The 22,972-nt window shown below is 34.1% G+C and overlaps 1 protein-coding gene across 2 annotated transcripts in view; it reads left to right on the forward strand.

Moving 5' to 3' along the window:
- Positions 1-272: 272 nt before the first annotated feature.
- Glut4EF (Glucose transporter 4 enhancer factor) overlaps positions 273-22,972 on the forward strand; it is a 40,246-nt gene continuing 17,546 nt past the window's right edge. For both annotated transcript variants that reach the window (XM_081984888.1, XM_081984889.1), the window contains exons 1-3: positions 273-906; positions 10,695-10,864; positions 18,562-18,677. In XM_081984888.1, the coding sequence (XP_081841014.1) occupies positions 517-906; positions 10,695-10,864; positions 18,562-18,677 (676 nt within the window). In that variant the 5' untranslated portion in view covers positions 273-516. The remainder of the gene's footprint in view (positions 907-10,694; positions 10,865-18,561; positions 18,678-22,972) is intronic.

Raw genomic sequence — 22,972 nt, forward strand, 5'->3', positions numbered from 1 at the left:
TTTGGCGTTTATAAGTTTGGACAGGTGAAATAAAAAACAAAATGTTAATCATACTTTCAAAAGTTATGGAAATAAGTATAATAAAAATGCGCTGATTTCACCCTGATCAAGTAAAGCTTCTCCGATATTAAAATATAGGGAACCTGAAAACCAAACAACGATTTTTGTCCGACCATTTTCAAGTTTGGTACCATCGAAAGCGCAACAAAGACGGCACGAGTTGCCGATCAGCTGTTCTTGTTACGGCATCGCTATACAAGCCGGCCGGCCGGAGTTTAGTTGCTGTTCAGTCGTTCGATTGGCGTGTTATCAACGACAGACGTTCGCTCTCAAGTATGTGCATATCCTACGATAACAAAATCATAGAATTGGTTCTTGATGTGTCTGTAGAGTGTTTTAGTTACAAACAGGAATCCGTTCAAAAGTTATTGGTCCGAAGACTTTATTTTACGGACCACGTTGTTTTGTGAACAGTTTTCTTCATTCTTCATTGGACTTAGAAGTAGAATAATCAAAATGTCTACAGGAAAGCGGATCGCAAAGCGATCAATTATCGGTACTCGCGTATGTGCTCCTGGTGAGGACGGAAAGTACTACTCGGGGGTAATACAAGCGGTTAAAACCCCCGCTAGTGTGGAAAACAACAGTAACTGTATCAATTTAACTCCAAACACCCGGTACTCGGTACGGTTCGATTCGAGACAAGGAAACTTAGGACGTACCACAGCTGAATTCTTCGAAGCTGATTTAATCGGTCCGGGATTTCAGTCTGTTTTAGGTACCGAATTGGTACCTCATCAGAAATGTTTTGTCACGTTTAACGGCCGTGAAGTATGCGGGGAAGTCATGAAACACCATCTAGAAACTGATGAAGTCATCATCAGAATTCATCCCAGCGGCACTGAGGTAAGTACTACGCAATAACTTTAGTAAATGGTCGTACCGCTGACCGGATCTAAGTCCAGTTTACCATCCAGAATGCTTTGTTTATTTACCGGTGTTCAGCCGGTTTGCTCTTATAGACAAGACCCAACCAGATTTGGCCTTATCTCTGTAACGAGAATTTAACGATAATTGGTGTATTTATAAGGTCGTTAGTGTTTATTATCAATAAGGACAATGTGTTTTAAATGGCCCAAAACCCAGCAAAACCACGGTTTTGTTACGTGGCTTTTATCAGTTGTTCGTCATTGATAGTCCTAAGAATTTGAATTGAGGAGAAAAAACAATGATACGTCATTGGCTCAACGTATCATTTACTACAGCAAATAATTTGTTGTTTACTCAACTGCCGCCCATGCAGGATATTATTTTTATCGATCTGAGTGGGGAATAAATAATACATAAGCCTGCACTTGCCAAGACATTGCATGTTGGACAAGGACATGATTTTTCGCGGAGAGTTACGAAACCATCTGGATGTGTATCAAGTCGAACCGTGCCAATAATCCGATTTGCTCAACACCCTTACGTAACTTGAATCTATTTAGAGCTTCATTTAGTCAAAGCCTAGCTCACTATTCAGTATTCATTACCCAAGAGATTCTCCCTGTTCAAGATTCCTTAAAATCATTTATTATAGTAATCGTCATGCGGTGTCGGTTTGTAAATGGAGAATGGCCATTTAAGCTAACCAAAGCCAACCACTTCCTTGTTTAGCAAATTATTATTGTTCAAATTTACATCTAATCAGGTTACGTGTGCTATTGCGCAGTGATCCACCTGTTACCGCTCTTAGAACAAGCCAAGGCTGCTTTCACAACTTTCCCTGTTTTACTTTCACGATAGCGATTTAATAACCAATTATCGTCTTAAAAAAAATAAGATTACCTGCTTCGGTAAACTCTTACCAACATAGTGAAGAGTAAATTCAGCAAAATCCTTAATTTATGGTCAGATTAGTTTCCAACAAAGAACAAAAACTTTGAACTCCAAGTAAGTTTCTTTGTTAAAGCTTTATCTAATCTCTTCATTACAAAACAAAAGGATTACCGAGAAAAAACACTAAAAAAACTCAATAGTGTTGTAAATTGTAAAATTCTTCTTTTCTCCTCCTCTGTTCACATCACATATCTTCAATATGGTTCCATAAAAACAAGGAAATAAATACTAAAAATTGTGTCTAATTAGCATCACTGAAGTCTTTTAGATGTCTAGTCAACTGCTCAATTGATGAAAAGTTATTTAGTTATTAGAGGAAGTCAATAACACACAACAACCTATAGCCATTCTAACCTATAACCCAGAGGATTGTCAAATAATTTGCCATTGCCAATGACAAGGAACAAGACCTTTGGTCTGGGGTATTATGATCAACTTAAGGAATAATATTCATAGGAAACTGGGTTGAAGTGAAAGGTTTATAGGCTTGAGGGTTGTAAAATATACAGATAAGGAAACTCTTCTCTTTTTGACCCAAGGCTATGCCGGCAAAACGTGGCTCAACGAAGATTAACCCATTGGTCATGGTCCTTTCTAGGTAAGAGAGTTTCATACTTCAGAAGAAAATGCGTGTATTAGATCAGGTATAACAATTCTGATGGAATATTAAATGTGATTTCACTGGTTGGTTTTTACTAATAACACAAACTGTAATCTTCTTTACTATCCTATATATTCTGCTCATTGTCCTTCACCTACGTCACTCATATCTTCTCTTTCTTCAGTTCAGAATTATATTAGGTTAATAAACGTTTCTTCTTTTTGTGATAGCTATCAAGGCAAGAGACACAAAAACTTAAATTGGTATGTAACTTTTAGTTGACAGAACATCCATGTGTTATTTATAAAAACCCTTGATTAATAAGAAATTCAAATTCCATTTTTACGCTTCTGTCAGAACAGGCAACTTTAAAATCACACCAATTATAGAAATTATCAATGAGCATTGTTTTTCGCCGATTACCAACAGAAAAATAGATGAACAATCATTTCTACTGTTCGCTATTCCAGTGAAGTTCCAGTAGAATTCCTGTTAAAGAAGACTGATGAAAGGTAAAATAAAAACACCAGAAGAGGGAATAACACCCAGTCTTTTTCACTATGATTTTATTGTAGACCACTAAAAACAAAGCCTATTATCAGGCCTTTATAATATATCGTCGATACAATGCCAAAACCACGAATGTGCTCTCCACAACAATAGCACAATTGTTGTTTCCTGTTTTCTACAGAAGAAAATCTACGGTCTACGGTAGAAAAACCGCAAACAAAAGTTTAAATATTGGATAAGCTCCTGATAATGGGCATTTCTTTTAGGCTGTGTGTTATTCCCCGTTTTAGTACTCATACACCTTAACCGTCAGCTTAACATAAGTGAAATTTCCGAAAAATAAGGCATAAAGTGACAAACCATCAAAATAGGAAAAACCAACTATGTATAACCAAATTTAAGTATAAAACCCGCAATTTACAATATCAAAGTAATATTTGATTAAAATTCCACACTTATCAGACCAACTTTAGTTTTTGACAAAGGAATAAATAAAGTATTATAGTACATAAGTTTTAATTTTCAAGTTTGTTCATGTTTTATCTAATCTTTGTTAATCAATGAGATAGTTTAGGATTTGAGTCATTTACAGGCTATTAGAATTTTACGTCATGTAAAACCAATAATACCAAATATAGTTGTGAACCACCTTACACTGCAAAATGATAGTCAGATGACTATTTCATATGTATTTTTAAAATGTTCAAATGCGGCATGACATTCCTGTAGTTACCAAATTAGTACTTTTATTACTTATTGCAAATTTAGGGCGCGATTTACCATGACTTCGACAGCCAAACCAAATTGAAACTTTGCAAATTGCCTTAGCTGCTTTTTTTCATTGAACGGCGACATTTTGCAAATATCACACAAAAGTGGGTCGTTCCTCGGAATTTTCAGAAACTAGTGAAAGTCCAAGGCGCTTGAATTTGTACGGTTAACAATTTCAAAACCGGCAAGCGATTGCCTTAGAATGGCCGTTGGCACATCTTTTCTTCCCATCGGTTTGCGTTTGTTTTTTAACTTACGACATCGCTTCTGGTGTTTCTTCTCAATCCATCCAGATTGCCCGATCTAGCGTTGTGTGACCGTTCTTCCTTTGCTAAAAATATCGGAAAATGACGATAAACATGCGCATTTGGCAAAGCTGTTAGTTTGAAAGCGGCACTTGCAGTGTCGTTAAACGGGACGCGGGTCCAGTTGCCCTAGAAACCCGGCGGCAATCCCGGAACAGCACGCGTTCGACCCGATTCAGTATCGACCTGCGACCTACTTATTTTGGGCAACACGTGCCCCGTGGATCCAATAAAACAGCGTTGCCAACGCTATTCCACTATCCAGTCTGGATAGAGTGTAGAAACAAAGAAACTTCCACCAAACTCCAAAAGGTTCAAACATAAATGGCAACCTAGGATCCTGTAAAATGTAATGCATCTACAAGCGGGAAAACCGGTTTTTCGCTCTTTCCCCATTCCATTACTAAGGGTTGTTTAAAAAGGGGGGAATCATATTGAGATCCAGCTGGCAGTAACCGGTTGAAACCGACGACACATAAACGAACAACACGCTATTGATTTCAAATCAGGATAAATCACCGGCAAGTAAATCTGGTAAACCGACCTGCTAAGAGAAGTAACGGAACATTTTTCGGGTCTTGAAATTGAGTTTTAACATGATGTCAAGCGGTTTGGACACACCTCTCGGTCATTTTACCGATGTTTGAACAGTAAAGCCGTTTTTAAGGTCTTTGTACAATCAGTGCTGACTTTATAATACTTGATTATTGACTTAGATAACAACTATATTGTATGTATGGGTTTTTACATATTGAGCAACTGGTAATAGTTGTATTTGTAATTGGGTTTGGTTCAAAACTACTAGTTTTACATAAAATTCTATATACAGGGTGTCTAAAAAGTCTGGAATATTGCAAATATCTCGAAAACTGCTGATTTTATTTTTCTCAAAATTTGCGTCTTGTTAAAGTAAATATGACGTGAGGGTGAAATGAGGTTCGCAAGTATACAGGGTCAGTCACAAAGTATACCAACTTTCTTAATTCAAACCTAACACACTGTATATTACTTCAGATTTTAAGAGTACTCATAAAGGCCAATTAACGATATACGATTTTTTTTTTTTTTTTTTTTTTTTTGTACCTACCTTTAACAATGATAGGTGTAACAATGACAGCTAACGTCAATATAATGTTAAATTAATTGGCAAATTTTCCTATTACTTAAAATGGTGTTTTTGAGTGAGAAGGATACTTAAGATGTCAGTCTTTTCCTTCTCACTCAAAAACACCATTTTAAGTAATAGGAAAATTTGCCAATTAATTTAACATTATATTGACGTTAGCTGTCATTGTTACACCTATCATTGTTATAGGTAGGTACAAAAAAAAATAATAATAATAAAATCGTATATCGTTGAATAGGCCTTTATAAGTACTCTTAAAATCTGAAGTAATATACAGTGTGTTAGGTTTGAATTAAGAAAGTTGGTATACTTTGTGACTGACCCTGTATACTTGCGAACCTCATTTCACCCTCACGTCATGCGCTGTTATTTACTATAACAATTTTGAGAAAAATAAAATCAGCAGTTTTCGAGATATTTGCAATATTCCTTTTAAGACTTTTTAGAAACCCTGTATAATATCTTTTGATCCCAAATCAGTCAAGTTACACTATCATTTACAATATTTCTCAACAACTATTTCTCTGATATCCCTACCAAAACAAAAATATGGTAAATTCTCAGCTTTTCAAGGAATTTTACTATATTTTTACAAATTCTAAAGACTGAGGCATTTCTAAACACGGTCCTCTCTACAAAGTTAATTCAAGGATCATGAAATTCTGCTCAACATGTTTTGAAAAAGAGCACATTCATCATCAGGAACATGAAGTTGTGTATAAGTAAAATATTAATTATTTGTAGCCTTTGAAATTTTATTTGAACCACTCACATATCGGCTACAATAAGAATCTTAAATGGAATGAAGTCTGATTTTGACAGTTTACCCTTCAACAGCCCAGCTCAGTTATTTTGAAAGTTACAGAGTGACAATATATCAATTTGAAATTTTCTTTCAACCACTTTATACAGGGTTAGCCACCCACACCGTTCATTAAATATGAAAGGTAGTTGTTTAATAGCTATTTATGTAACCAGTTACGAAAAGATCGATTTTGTGTAACGAATGAATGTTTTAACAAGTAACAAGTAACAATTTGAATGAGTTACACAATAAGACATTTTCGAAACGTGTTGCATACATAATTTTTTCTAATTTTGACCAAAAAGCTGTGAAAACCATCTTTTAAAGTGATTTAACACAAATATTCACTTTCATAGCACCTTGTATAAACTGTGACAACGACATGTTATGATGGATGTCGCCCATATGTTTCTACGGAAATGCATAAAAACAGGGAGTGATGAAATGAACTTTTCATAACTAGTTACATAAAGTAAAACGTTTTGTCACTCTAATCAGTTTTGAAAAGTGTCACTTTATATGCCATAATTAGAAAAATACAATTTATTAGTATGTAATGCCTAATACTAACTTACCCAAATTTTACAGAAAATAGAATAAAATTATGAAAATAGGGGTGTTCTATTTGAAAAACATCACTTTCTGACTTTTTGAGATCAATTAAATTAATTGTTAATCAAATTTTCCTTCTACAAAAATTGACTAATACTAAGAAGAAAGTAGTAATACTCTAATGCCCGTTTGTACAGAAATATTATTAGGTAATACTTTACTAGGGTTTTCCTAATTTTTAGGTTACTCCTCGTTTCATGCACTTTCTTCGGAAAACCGTCTTCGAAAAAATTGAATATTTGTAAATCATGGTCAAACGCATTCATTATTCTTCAAAATTAGTAAAATACTAATTTTACTGTTAATTTAAGAAATAATTAAATCGTTGGATTGTCTTTATGAGTGATGTGAATGATGAGTGAGGAGTTTTACTGATTCTAATATTATTTTGGAACGTTAGCTAGAATTAAAGTTTTAGAATTTTGCAAACGAGTTAAATTTGAGAAAATATTTTAATTCATTAAATTCATTACTCATCTTTAGTTACTGGATTCTACTTTTGTCAGTTGACACACTGAGATATCACAGTTGGTTTTGAGGCAGTATGCTTATTTTAACATGTTTTTTTTGTTAAAGTTTTATTTAATTTAAAGTTAAATAAGTAACAATTTTATCTTAACCAATTTGTTTACAATGAAAAGTGATTTAAAAATCATAGAGAATATCGAATAGAAAGAAAACTAGAAAAACGTGACCTCAAAGCAAAAAACATCTTGGCTTAAGGCGTAAAACGTTTCCCATGACGGAATCTCATTAGAATTCGAATCGTTCTCCATCACGTAAAAAGCAAAGGGAGGTCATAGGTATACCTAAGTCGGAAACAGCAGCTATGGTCGATTAAACATCGCGGACAATACCGGAATGTATACTAAAGCTCGACGATACCACTTGGCCAATATGGCGTAAGCCCAACAACGGTGGTTTTCATTGGTATAATAAATGGGTCATGTACAACGACTACCAGCATACATTCCGCTGGTCACAGATGCGTAAACAAAATACAAGATTTTCTCGGGTTCGTTTTCTAATTTAGGCGAAACGATGCGATGGCGTCGTTTAATTAGCAGTAGAAGAATGTGCGAAATACGCGCGCGTTTGCGGGCCACTAGGTCAATGAAAACGTTACGACTGTTGCAACCACCCTGTGTATATGGACTAACTTTCACTGAACAACGCAACAAACAATAGTTCTTTTCGTTGAAATCGCAAGTTGTTAGCATAGTAGGGAAAATATATAGGTCGGCTTTATTACGTCGTCGACCAAGAGAACGTCACATTCTCTCAAAGTCGCGCATGCCTATTAAAGGTACCTTATTTTAAGCTTGCGACGCAGGTTAGATTTAGAGAGAGAGAGAGAGACTTTTCGTTGACCCACTTCTACCAACAACAATCTGGGTCGATCGACGCGCTTGCTTTAGCTCTGTTGATTTAATTGTGATTATTCCTGCCACACTCTGTATGAGTTATTTTCGGCTTTTCGCGTTGCGTAATGGAAAACCGTGATGGACAATGGCGAGTTGTGACCCGGTTTTCATTCGACGCTCCCCTCTCGTTTGAATCGTGTCGCACCCTTTAACCCAGATCGGTTTAATTTGGAAGGCAATGAAAAATGGATTTTGGTCGGGTAAATATTTGCCGACAAGGTTGGGAAAATCAATTGTTTCTCTACACAACGACCGTGACGATAACGATGATGTCAACAATGTGTTCATCATAGAAACGAACAACTTCATTAACAACTTTTCGAAATTTGGTTCACTCTGAACAACAAAATCATTGTCTTCTTCAAAGTGTGACAATTCACTTACTATACGTAAAGTTGGTTAGAGCATATGAACCAAAGTAAACTGTAAAAGTAATAATAAAATCAGATCAATAAGCAACTTTGGTTCAGTCAACTAGCTCTTGTGAAAATGGGAGACCTAAAAGTGGAAAACCTTCAGATGTACTGACAGTTTCTGAACACATGACCAACTTAGAAGTGCTTACCAGAATGAATAAAGAGTTGGAAGTGTTGAAGGAAGTGAAGAGGAGAAAGATCACCTAGCTGGGTCAAATAATGCAGGGTTTAAAATATGATATACTGCACTTAATAACCCAGAGGGAAAGATTGTGGGCAAAAGGTCAATTGGAAGAAGAATATTTTGACTGCGGAGCAGCAGTTTCCAAGGTTAGGAATGAAGAAGAAGCAGAATTATATGGCTTAACTTTTTTGAAATCCTATGATTTGGGTATTAAAACAGTAAAAGTAAAATTCAGTACACACTCTAAATCCTCACAATGAGTTAAAGTCGAGCCTCCTAAGTGGCTGTGATTTTAGAGGAGTGCAATAGTCAAATGGACAGTCAAAATGGCTTCCCCGAGTTTAAATAGTCCGGAAAGATCACTCATTTCAGATCACTTTTTCATCCACAAAAGAACAAAAGTCAATTGTAATTTATAATAATTTAAACTTTATAATAAGTGTGAAACCAGAATAAATTCTAACTAATTAAGTCAAAAACAGATGAGTTAAGCTAATGAAGAAATTGAACCGTAACAGACTGTACACTGTCTACACTGAATGACATTCATTGATGTTGATATTTAAAAATAATATAGTGTTTCAAGAAAACTCAAATCAAATCACGAAAGAAACCATCAAAAGAGAAGGGAAGATTTATTACTTTTTGAAAATCAGTCATGAAGAAGTGCATTCTTGATCTAATTAATGGATTTCACTCTAGATGTCATCATTTATAAACATACGGATTTTGCCATGTAAGGTTGTTGTGATTCAATGAATTTACGGCTTTAATTCATCTTTTTTTGCAGTTGAACTGGAAAATAAATATAAATCATCTGTTGGAACAAATAGTGGTTAAGTAGAGATTTTAGCACCAATCATGCAGATAAAATGCATTTGATTTTGTAACGTTATTACACGATTAAGTCGTGAGCAAAGGGTTCTCCAATAATAAAACATGAAAAATTGAAATGTTAAGCGTAACCAATCAGTTACGCAAACGATGTAGTAATCGCTGTTTACTTATGAGTAATTTAACAAAACGAAGGCCAGAAAGGCTTTTTACTAACACACACACACACAGTGGTTTACCGTAAGAATATCAAGAACAAATGTACCGTTGTTTTGTTATTTTATTATTAAACTCTCTTGACAACATGGATCAAATTGTAATTATTTAATTATCCGGTAATATTCAGAAAGAATCTGGTAAAGTATTAACTATTTTCAAGCAAAATTCAGGAAGTATGTGGAAAACGATATTTTTTATTCCCCTGTTTGTTTGCCAAACGATTATTAAGTCTGTCTGTGGCATTATCTCGTAGCGATAAGGTTGGTTGTGTTATGGTGAAGGTCGCTTACGCAACTAATTGACAATACTACGGTCGTAAAATGTTAATCAGCTGTTAAAAAACCGTCACACTTTCACCCGCAAGAAATGACTGGTACCATCGCCATCTAAGGGGGGAATTGAGGTTAATAAAAATAGCGGTCGCATCAACTGGACTGAATATTTGGCACAATTTTTTAGGTAGCTGTTTCGTAATATACGTCATCATCAACCTTGCATCAGGACAAAATTGTCGTGGGTTTCCCTCGTTTAACCTGACCTTTTGTTGTATCACCTTGGTTCTGTAGATACAAGTGACGACCTAGTTACCTACTAACTATGCGGTACCACACGCTGCTTATTGGCAGTAATAATAAAAAATTTGTTGCTAAAGCGGAACCGCTGCCGATGCGAGGTACTACGGCAGTTCTTACATGCGACCTAACGGAATCAGAACCTGTACACTTGGGTCCTTGCAAATTAAGGTTTAACAGTACTTTCTGGCTTTCCTGCTTCGTAAAACTATTAGGATTAAATTACTGATTTGGTACCACGCGTATTACGAAACACAGATCCGAAACGGATAGTACATTATGTACTTAGTACTTACAGTCAAAGTCAAACTAGTCGCACAGCCGGCAATCATCACGAACGGCGTCATTATGTTTGACCTTTTTGTTGCGTTGTAAAAGCAGAACGATTCAAGGCGACATTCGCAATTTTTACCAGCTGTTTTTTATTTTTCCAGGATCCGTTCGAGGTCCAAAAGAAACTGGAAGAGGTGCGTTTGCTGGAATCGCGCAAGTCCGCCCGTTTAGCCGATCAGGATACCGATTTTGCCCGGTTGGCCGATATGGCCGGTGATCGCAAAAGAACTGCTTCGCACACCATCGATGTTCCTGCACCCTCTTACCATGGGTAAGTATTGTTTAATTGAAGTTCAGCTTCAACCTAACCTAACAAAATACTCACAAGCCCTTAAAAATCAATTAGCAAATAGACTTTAATTTATAATGGGCGTATTAGAAAATACATAAAGATAGTAAAAAAAAATCAGATAAATGTTTATTAAAAGCAAATAAACTTTTATTATCGTCTGAATGAGACCATTTGGTAGGCTTGCTACCTTAAGAAAAACAGAGAAGTAAATTGAGTTTTTTACTATTTCTACCATCCAAATAATTACCGAGATAGAGAAACTAAAAGTTTGGAAAGTCAACACTGTCACTGAATGAATTCCATCACAAACACTATTTAGAACTTCACCATTTGTGTCCTATGAAAAAAAACTAGAAATTCGTATCTGTTTACATTTAGTAGAATAGATGCTAAAAGAGGCCAAACTAGTTTTGTTAGGCATCCAACTTTGATACTGTTCCTTTGAATATGGTCTTTTGGTAATTCTAGAAAGTCTTGTTAATTTGATAGTGTTCTGAAAACTGTTGAGAATTGTCATCACATGCACACCAATGCACAAATCATCTGCTAATAGCTGAAAAAAAAAGCTGGGGAAGATGTTAATTTATAAAAACGATGTACTTGAACTGATTGCATAACACTTTCAATCGAAGACATAGTTAATGAAGAAGAAGCTTCCGGAGACAGGTGCTTCTGCACCTGATTTGGAAGAAAAAGTTGTGCAATTACCTTAGACTACTGAAGCAATATTAATTGGACTGGAAATTAGTGTTCCAACTTTTTGAAGAAAATCAACTTTGTTGTAAGAGTGGGATATGGTTCAACAACACATTATAAGGGAATCTATCGTCTTAAATTTCACAACGGACATATCTATTATTTACGCTACTACAACTTTCTTAGAACAACTGACTACTAGAATACCAGAACACTATTATTATCAGACATCGTACATATCCATCGCAAAACGTTACCTAATATTTGAGTAATCGTTTCGTAGAATCGTTTTGATGGGAGTTAAAGACAAGCACCTGTTACCAAACCAACACACCGTGTACTTTGAAGAACGATAAAGTAAACCAGCTTTAAATCAGATCCTCGAGCAATAATCGGAAAACGGCCGTGAGCACGAACATGATTGATATTCATAACAACAATCAAACCAACCGTTTCTCTTCTATCAGGTGTCCGAAGTCATGTTAAAGCCTCGCGTTTTAACAGTTAGCTGATAAATTACCGGCCTCCGGGTTTTGAGCATTGTTTTCCGTTTTGCTATCGCGTCAATCATTTAAACGCCCAAAGTCAACTTTTCTTGACAACCATCGGTGTACGTTTCAATTAGGAACGATAGGAGATGCAAATCGATGCGCTTCAAGGGTCGAAACACGAAACCAGAGCAGTGGAATCCGAAACCAATTACGAAGGCGTAAATAACGTTTACGACCCGAAGATATATATGGAGGGTGTGAAAAGTACGAACTAGAAATCAACCATGTTTATTTAAGTTTGAGTGCACCCAGTGTGTCGGTTTGTTTTTTTTAAGTTGGTATTAACGTTTAAATGTATGCCTGTCTATTCAAAACATGCACTCGTATTGGATTTCTATTTTTGTTAAGCCACCGATCCACAACTTGCACTCTAGAATGACAAATAGGCAAAATTGTCCTATGATGCCACCATACGAGAAACTTCTGATACTTCAGGAGGGGAAATCAGTGGATAATAAAAACAGACACCGAATATGGACCAAATAGGATAAATACAGAAAAAACTAAACGGTAACGTATCTGCCCAAACTGTAATAAACTTTGGCTAAAACAGTATTTATGAAAAGTGAGCATTATCTTTACTAGAGCAATTAGTATCAGATTTGTGGGGTAGGGGAGAGGGTTTAGTAGTAAAAACACTATTGCATTATAAATTGTGAAGGGACAGACCATATAAAAATGCAGTAAGTCATACAGGGTGGTCCAGTTTTAAATGTCAATAATTCACCAATCGATAGCCCATCAAAAAATAAGTTGACATGCATTATGTCATTTTCCTGAAGAACGCTTCCTAAGGAAGACACAAACCTCCAATGTTATATATTAGCTTGTCTGTGATGTTATTCAAAATTGACAAAAATGTATACTTGGGTTATTGTGTTTTTTACTTTAAAATGGTTCAAAAGTATTCAAATATGGTCATCTGTGAGGTTTACGAGTTAATTTTTGACACTAAATATTCAATAGTCAAAAAACAGGATTTTTGGACTAATGTTTCCTGGCGTTCAATTTTTTTGACTATAGGTAGTGTAAAACTGATTATTCAATTCAAACTTTTTTTTTATTCAATTAAACACTGGCAACAGTCCGAATTTCCAGACTAATTTAATTCTAAAAATTAGCGTTCAAGACTAATATCGTAGCATTTAATGCCAAAATTGTTTACATTCATCAATGAAGAGTCTGAAACATAACTTTTACTATAAAAAATAGTTTAAAATTCGGTTTTTTCAGTCTTAAATCACAGTGAAGCGTCTAGAAGTCAATTTAATACTGACAAAGCGTGAAATGGCATGTTTAAGCCTATGGAAAATGTTAAAATAGTTTTTTAAGTCTGCTATGTCAAAAACTTGGTGAAAATATCCCTAATAGGTACTTGATTTTCCAAGCTGAAAGCAGTTTTAAAGCCCTAAAAATAGTCCAGAATTCTAAGAAAATAAAAAGCAAAGTAAGAAAACTTGAAAAGTTAGTCTTCAAGTCAATTTTCATGAATCTAATGTCAATATCCTGTATTTAAGACTATTTTCAAGACTAAAATATTGAAATGTATTTTCAAATTATGAAAACTTAGTGCATGCTTAGTGTTTTTTTAACTAAGTGCAAATTTTAAGCTTTTTATGTCACTTTTCATTGGTACAGAGTCACTTTTTGGTGTCCAAGTCAATTTTCAAGGTTGAAATGTGTGAATTTGTAGTCAAAAATTCTAGATAAAGTAGTTTTTCATGGCTACAAGTCAATTTTCACTACTAAAGTTTTTCAACTTATCTGAAAACTATAACGACTGACTACAAAGACAGTTTTTAAGCCTCTAAAGTCAATTTTCACAGTTTCCAAGTCAATTGTCAAGGCTAAAGTCTTTCAATTTGTCTGAAAACTGGTAACAAAGACAATTTTTAAGCCTCTCAAGTCAATTTTCACCGTTTCAAAGTAAATTTACTGGTTTCTAAGTCAATTTTCAAAACTAAAGTCTTTCAATTTGTCTGAAAACTATGAAAACTATCTACAAAGACGTTTTTTTAAGCTTCTTAAGTGAATTTTCACTGTTTTCAAGAAAACTTTTAAGTTGGGTTGGGTTTGTTTTGAACGTAATAACTCAATTATCTCGTAAAAAAGGTTCAAATCAGAATTTTATAAGAGATACTTATTTTGTCAAATTGAACAAGTGAAGTAAAAAAATATTTTTGAAAAATATACAGTGACGTAGAGAATAAAGCAGAAAAATGGAAACCATCTTTCTGTATTTACATCACTGGACAGTTTCGACAAACGTCATTAACATCACATAATGAGTATTAATTGCACATATATTTGTTCTAAATTTGATTAAAATATTGCTCCAGCGGTCTGACAGTTATGACAAGAAACCGATTTTTTAAACTAAACTTTTATGGACTGTATTTTTTCCTTGGGAAGCATTTTTCAGGAAAATGACATAATGTATGTTAACTTATTTTTTGATGGGCTATCGAATGGTGAATTATTGACATTTAAAACTGGACCACCCTGTATAAGAATTATTATTATATTTTCTTGACCTTTCTTTACTACACTATAGTTCAAACAAAAAAACCATAACAGAATTCCTGACATTCCGTCCAGATTCCTTGATATACACACACACAACCGAAAAGCGATAAACCATAGTAAAATAACCGGTCAACCTATACACATAAAACGTCTTGATAATGTGAAAAACATAAATTTTTTATGTAAAAAAGTGAATTTATATGTTATGTGTGTACAATTGTGTATAGTTCATTGTACTTTAAGGTAACTTTTTATATTTTTAAATTTCTTTACCAATTATTTTTGTCCTACTTCCTACCTAATTTAATAAACACTTTTTTGTGGTTGTTGTTTTAAGTTGGCAATCTTAAACACTTAAAAGGTAGTTAAAATTTAGTCAGGCACTGTGAGTAAGAATCAGGATTAACAAAAACTTTTATAAAACGAAGTGAAAATGTATAAAAAAAGTGTCATAAAAGTAAAAACAAAAGTTGGAATAAGAATAGTTTAAAAAAAGACACAGAGAAGCAATCATTATGGAACAAAATGATAATAAATCAATCATGCAAACCGGTCAGTGACAACTTTTTACTTTAAAGGCGAACAGGAAACCTCAAAATGAAGACATTATGCACGTGAAAATGCCGAAACAATAGGGACGTGACATTGTAAAAAATCCGCAAAACGAGGAAGTGTGCGTAAACCGATTTCAGTTTACAATCGCCAGGTCGTAAGCGGCAGTACCGAACGACCTCGTTCTTATTCGGCCCGGTGGTACTTTCGTTCAGCCACGAATGACGTTTGTCCTTTTACTTTTAAATGGTCGTCGAAAGTACAATCTCGCGTTTAAAGGCTGACTTCGTCGTTACGTGAAATTGAATAATAACTTTAATTTCTTTTGCGCCAAAAATACACCACAAGCGCGTCGTAAATTGTGATTTAAACCCACATAACAATAACTAAGCGGGTAATTTTCTTGTCGTTTTGTGACAAGGTCTGACATGTATACGAGTTTGAATGACCTCTTGTTGGAGACAATGCACAAGCTTTGTCTCGCATGAAATTGAGTTTTTTTTTTGTAGAGATTTAAGTGAAATTCAGACGAAGCTCTAGCCACGCCCTTAAATGCATCCCACATAGTCAAAAATTACAGTCTCGAGAGAGTGGCCTTTATTGTAGAAAATTACTAGGAACACGTTGAATACAGTCGTGCTTACCTGCACGCCACACTCCTCTGTAGAAAAGCGCCCCTGTGACAGTATAATTTGCCTTATAATGCTGAAAACGACATGCAACAGTTAAATATTAAAGCTTGGAAGAAAACAAAACGTATTTTGTCTTTCAATAATTCCTAATAAAGAAAAACTTTCTTCTTCCACTGGATACTATGAATTTCATTCATACAATTAATTTTAGAAGTGTTTGCCATATTTATACTATATAGTAATAACTGTTAGTACTCTGATTTAATTGCTGCTTTATCTCAATTATTATGTTTTGAATACCTAAACAAATTTTGAACAAAATTTACTTTCGGTGATAAAAGATTAAGATCACAATTGTTTTGGTTTGTGTACTTGGAGAAAAGATTAGAATAACCATGAAAATATTCGAATAAACAAATCAATAATGATAATTTGGTAGGAAACTGGAGGATAAGAAACCAATCTACAAAAGAAAAACAGCTTTTTTAGCTTCAAAGTCTTTATGAAGTCATTTCTATTCTATGAATTTCCTACCAACTGACTGAATATACGTGCAATTTGCACAATTGCTTTTGACACATCTACATGCCAAATGCATATTCAGTAATAAATATACTGTACCACGGTTTTTGTTGTGTTACGTACTAAAATAGTGCATTCCTAATATTTCTAAAAAAAATAGTTAAAAAAGTAAAAAATTGTACACTTTTTACTAGGGATGGTGTACAGGAAGTTTTTAAATAGCATTTGTTAACAGCTTGGGTTGGTTAACATTGTAATTCCTGTAAAAGACTCTAAAACAATTTTTCCGCACATTTTAGACACACCGTATATTTAGTAACATTTCAACCAAATTAAACATTTAACAACATGTTTGAATATGTCTAAACTATAACAGACAATGACAACGGCAGTTTGACGGTTTACAATTCAACAGCCAGGACAGCCCTTGAAATCATCTTTGGATCATCCTGTATAGTGTCTATAGTAACAACATGTTTCTTATCAGAACAAATCGGAATAAAATATGCAGACTAGTTACACTTGCTTATCTTTTGTTTATGGCGAGGTTTATTACATTTTTATATCGCATATAATTTATATGTTCTGCAAGGGATCGTGTTTAGCTCGACTTTATCATTTTTCGTTAACTTCCTCAATTAATTCTGGTTTGTTTTTATTATTAATTGCCTAAAGAGTGTTGTTTTATACCAAAAAACAGTTTTTAGGTCATACTTTGTATGTTAAAATGTAATTGTTTTAATCCCAATACGATTAATTAATTCAGATACGGCCCATTAAGTTGAACTGTTTTTTTTTCTTTACTGGCCTTTCCATTATTTCAACCATAACAATCTTGCTGAAAGAAACTTTTGTTTTTACTTCTAACCCAGTTTTTGGTATTGACCTACTTTATTGCACAGTTCTGGAAAAGTTATCAAAGCAACACATTTTTACAAATTATGAATACAATTAACTGGTTTTTGTCTGACTGAACGGAGATTTAATTAAAATCACGTAATGACGAACCTGCGTCATTGGTTATCGATATGGTTTTGTGTATTGTCGAGTATTTAAAAACCAATAATTAACTGAGGTACGGTTGCTAAGGTATGCAAGTGCGGAGGTCAATGTTACGTTGCACCCATTGCATGTCGTATACCTTTGAAGGTGACGTACACCGATGATTATTGGTAATTTATTGGTATTTTTTACGAGACATTATTATTCAGTTTACCTGACTGTCCGATACGAAAACCATTGATTTTTCCATTGGATGGAAACCTTCAATTATGTATGTCAAATAGAATAAAGGAGTTTTATTATTATTATTATTATTATTATTATTATTATAATTAAGCCGTCTGGTTGCAATTAATTATAAATATTTGAGGATGAACTTAAAATTGTATTACTTGCGACAGAGGAGTAGCTTCAATAGCTTTTTTGGAGAGAATGCCAAGACAAGATAACAAGCAAAATGGTGAAGAAATGCACATCAAAAGCAACAACTCAGGCAATAGACTATTTGGAAATTATAAAATGGCAAAGTATATTTGTGTTTCTGTAAGTTTTACAGCTTTATATACTCTTCTTACGTCACGTGCCAGCTGTCATAACCGTCAAAACTTGTTCACCAGTGCCCTGAAACCATGAAATTAGAAATAGTTGCTAATTTGAGAAGTTTTATTGAAAGTTGGGTTTAAAGCTCCATGAAGCCAAATTTGACACTGAGATCTTAAGAAACACTTTAATACTTTGCTTGCGTCACGTGACAGTTGTCATAACTGTCAAAACTCACTCACCAATGACCTGAAAGTATAAAATGCCAGATAGATAGGTTTCTTTGAGGAATGTAAGTTGTTTAACAGCTCAAATTTGTCAATTCTGACTTTTAGGAACACTTTGATACTTATGACACTTAAAAACTATATCATTGTCTGTTAATATTACAACTGTTGTATTTAACTCTATGGAGCTATAAAGATAACTAGAGAAAATCTCGATAATTTACCGTAAATTCTTCGTGGAGATAATTACCTTGGGCCATCTCTACACTTGAGTAGAGTATGTAATAATGACATCCTGAAATATTGCAATTATAAAAGTTGCAATTTACCTGGAATTTGTACTTTAGCAATATGCTTTAGTTTGTCATAAAATAGAGTCCGTTTCTGTTATTTGATTTCCTAATATTTACAAAACTAACTTTTTCCAGGTCACGTAAAAGACGTCCAAGTACAAGCCAAGAGGATAGCCTTCATCCAACAACGGCAATGGACGAGTGCAGCGCGGCCTTAGTCCTAATGAGCCTTTCGTGTTCACCTCAAAATGGTAGGTTTCCACTAGATCCTAACAAAAGCTTTCGTCAAGCTGATAAACTCGAAACTAGATAAGAAACAGTGCACTTTTGCTTCCGAATTATCGGAATTGATCGTGCAATATGCGAAAAGTTATTCGTACTTAAGGCGAGGCCATACCGAAGTCGTTTCACCTTATCTTTCCTCCGGTATTGCTCAGTTTTCAAGGAAGCATTTCCTTTGTTTGCTCGTTGTTCGACCCAGAGCTTTGTGACGTTTTTTTTGGCGTCAAACACTTACCGTAAGGTGACGTCATATGGCAATCATTTAGAATTGTTTTGTTTTGTCGTAAATATAGAAATTACGCTGTTTGTTTTTAGGACGAGCATGGAAATGCGGAAAAGGTTTTTTTTCACTTCACGCACTCCTAGCGGTACCCAGTAATAGTGCAGGCACTAAAAGTAGCTTTATGACCTTTAGAAAAGTCATTTCGTCTTGTTGCCTCCGGGAAAATAAACTGACATTAAATGCGGGAAGCTGAAAATAGATATGCCCGCTCGGACAAAACAATAAGTGACGTAGTATCCGCGCATTTTCTCATCTACGTTCTGATGGCATTTTTAATTAAAGGTAATTCGTTGTAATTCACTTCAGACACAGCCAATACAACGTATATTGAGCCTCTTTGTTAACGGTTTCAAAGTGCTCTTTATATGATTTACTGACGTCAATTGGAAGATGGTTTTTGTGGACAATTTCTGAGATAAGATTACTTTCTAAACTGTTTTAATCTCGTTTTTTTAAGTCTGTAGTGTGAAAATTCCAATTCACCCTATATAAATAAGGTTTTAAATATCTTAAAAGCTATCTGTGAATGAAACCCGTAATATTTCATATTGGATTTTTAGCAGAAAAAAATCACCTAAAAAATATTAATCCTTAATTATAATTACAATATCAAGAGCCCTCTTATTAGATTTCGTCTAATCTTTTAAGTATTATTAGTAATTTAGAGGACTTATACTTGCAGACTTTTAGTTTTCTGTAATGTTTTCGTATATTTTATCTTATATTTTTGATCACAGATTTAATCATGTTTTGTACTAAAACCTTTGTACTGGCATTAAGACACCAAAATTAGTGAGTCACAAAATGTATTCTACGAGATTAAAAATTTTCTAGTTATTTTTAATGAGGAGCGAAGAAAAGAGAAATTATTGACAGGAAAGAAGTAAAAGAGAGAATAAGTCTCAAAATCGATTGGATGCTATTTTCGGGTCAAAAACTATATTTCCCCATATTATATAAAAAATAAAAATACTTGACAGGAGAGAAGACAAAAAAAGTCTAAAATAAAGAATACGATTTTAAAATAAAGAATAGAAGAAGAAACTTACAGAAAATATGTTGCATTGAAAAAACATGTATAAAACAAAATGTCATTTATTTCGATTTTCAGCCTGGTTCCCATAAATAAACGAATATTTCGGTAAAAAATACGAATATCTGTTAAATTTCACGTTTGCCGGGAATCAAATACGAATTTCAGGATTTTTGCACATACAATGACACAATGTGAATGTAAAAACATCCAGTAAAAATCACTTCTCACTCATTCCTCAATCTTCATTTTTGGTAACACTGCTGGTGCCCTAATAGCACTAACTAGTTCTTTTAACAAAAAAAAAACCTTCTACCGAAGATGAAATTAAAACAATTAACAATAATATTCAGTCAGACATAGAATTGTCAGAGAATTATAATTCTGAACCGTTCAGGAACAGTTTTCGAACTGACTTAGGCCATCTGCATGGATGGGATAAGTATTACTGTGTACTGATTTACAGGACTAGGTACAAATGATCGTGCAAATGGTCCAAGCCCATATTCGAAACAGTTCAGAATCAATAACTCGAACAAAGCTTATGAGAACTACATATTTAAATCACTTAAGGCATTTGTCGCTTTTCGTCTGAATATTCGTTTATGAAAACCAGGGCAAAGTTGCCACATTTGCAAAAAGTACTTAAAACTTAGAACACAAATCTTCTTTGTTTTCATTTAAGATATTTCTAACCAAACAACATCTACTTGTGAAATTAACACACAACATAATAGGTTCGTCACAATCAAAGTTCAGTATACTAGGCTTGTTACCTAATTTGTCGAACCAGGAGGTCAATTATAACGACAAAATTACATTGTGATATTCCACGTAGGTGACTAATTTGATAAGAGAGCTGAACAATGAAGACAAGAGTTCGACGATCCTTTTCATGTTCTTTTTATTAAGTAACTGTTCGTTAGCGGCATATCGCACACTTAATGCGGGCCTTATTTGACCCACATCCGATCCCTCTTGGAACAAAGCAGAACCATTTGTACGTAGTTAGAAGTTGTCTATAAGTATGCCACTTTAAAGTTGCTAAAAAAAACAGAATATTTACGTATATAAATTTACGAATCAGTTGCATCTCTTTCAACCTTGGACCGGCACATGTTTTGAATGACTTTAATGACTTGCACGGGTTCCGATCATTTTTAGCTGAGCGTGTCGTGCCATCAGTATTACGTATTTGTTTTGTTTAATGTTCGCTTGCTTTAGCGATTTTAAAATAATTCTGTACATGTAAACAACCGGTTTTACGCTTTCTTGGCCGAATTTCATGCGGAACATCAATCAATACAATGTTTGATTCGATATCAGTTGTTCGGCAACACTGTTGCTGTAGTAAGCAACTTTTCAATTATCTGCACACAAAGCTCCTTTTTAATCTCAATTTACTACCTGATAATTGTCGTTACTGGTTGTATTTTTTTTATAAATTATTTAATTGCATAAAACTGGAAATGTTGCGTTAAATGTTGGTTAATGTAACCAGTTTTTTGTTAGTAGGTCTAGTCAAACCAAAATTGCTAAAGTTACTGATTTGTTGTTAATTATTGCTACAATAGATAAGTATTATCTAGACGCTATTTGTGCATACACGTGTACGTTAAAACAAATTTGTTGAGTGTGAATTGCCAGCAAAAATAATTTGATATGTAAGACACGTGTGGTTTTAAATGCGTGGTTTCAGAATAAAAGTTCAGAAAGATTTTTTTAGAGACTTGAGAATCATTTTGAAAGTGCCTTGAAATACTACTGAAAATTATCCAAAACTTGCCAAAAAGCTTTTCTAGTGTCCTAAACCCTTAGTTTGTTAACATTTTCAGAGGCCTCTAAATACCAGAGGCCAGCGGCTTCTACAAATATCCTAAACTGTACAAGAATTTACTAAAATATCTAAATGCTTCTAATAACTAGGTCTGACAATAAAAATACCTAATTTAGCTTCTTTAGTTGGGAAAACCCGACCTTAGTCATGGCGTCTTGTTGCTTCAGCTTATTTACAAATCTCATTAAAGTGATCAAAATTTTTGGGAAGATCTCTGTGAAAACCAATGGTAAATTTTTTCTTTTTAGATCAATTTGTAAAGATATAAGTTGCTTGCACGCATTTACCTGCCAATATATTTCTAGTTATTTTGCATAGATGAAATTTGAAAATCATCAAAACTTCTGGTAAAAAAGCTCCACCAGTAACCTCCTAACCTAACCTAAGGGGAATATCTCGAAAACCGCTGCAGAGATAGTTGTAGGTTAGGTTAGATTACATTATGGTCAGATGTACTAAACTCTGAAATTTTCAAAAAGTTTTTGAAGTATCGACCGCGGTAGTTCCCGATGGGACACCAGGTATAATGTCACAATTTGGATGGATAAGTTTACATACGTGGTGAATACCATACTAAGTAAAATGGTAACAATAATGGTTTTGGTACCTAAATAAATGTATTTTTATGTGGTTAGTAATAAAATCAAAATAGTGTGTAATACAATAAGACAAAACAGTATAGAACTAAAGCTTCAGTTTCTTCTAATTGTTTTAAGTTGTTGAGATATCAGAAAACATAATAAAGCCCTTAATCAGGTTGATGGACAGTATAGTTCCTTAGATTATTTGGTATACACGGTCGCAAATTGAGGTTATTATCTTTTGGTTTTTCCATCAAGTCACTAATAGTGCAATAATTACTTTTTAAATGATTATTTTTTTACTTTTTTAATGTATCTTCAAAATATTTTGTCTGCTTTACACTACACCATGTTTAAAAAGGTATCATCAAAGTTGCTGAATGTGTAATAAATTCAGGAACTTCAGTGTAAATCAAACAATCTGCATTGAATGTGACATTACAGATTCCTAACTAAATATTGAAAATCAAGAACAGTGACCCCACACTCATTAATGGCAACGACCCAGATTGTATACCTAATTATTAAAA

The sequence above is a fragment of the Ips typographus genome, linkage group LG8, assembly GCF_016097725.1.
Source record: "Ips typographus isolate SLU linkage group LG8, UJ_Ityp_2.0, whole genome shotgun sequence".
NCBI classification, from domain to species: domain Eukaryota; kingdom Metazoa; phylum Arthropoda; class Insecta; order Coleoptera; family Curculionidae; genus Ips; species Ips typographus.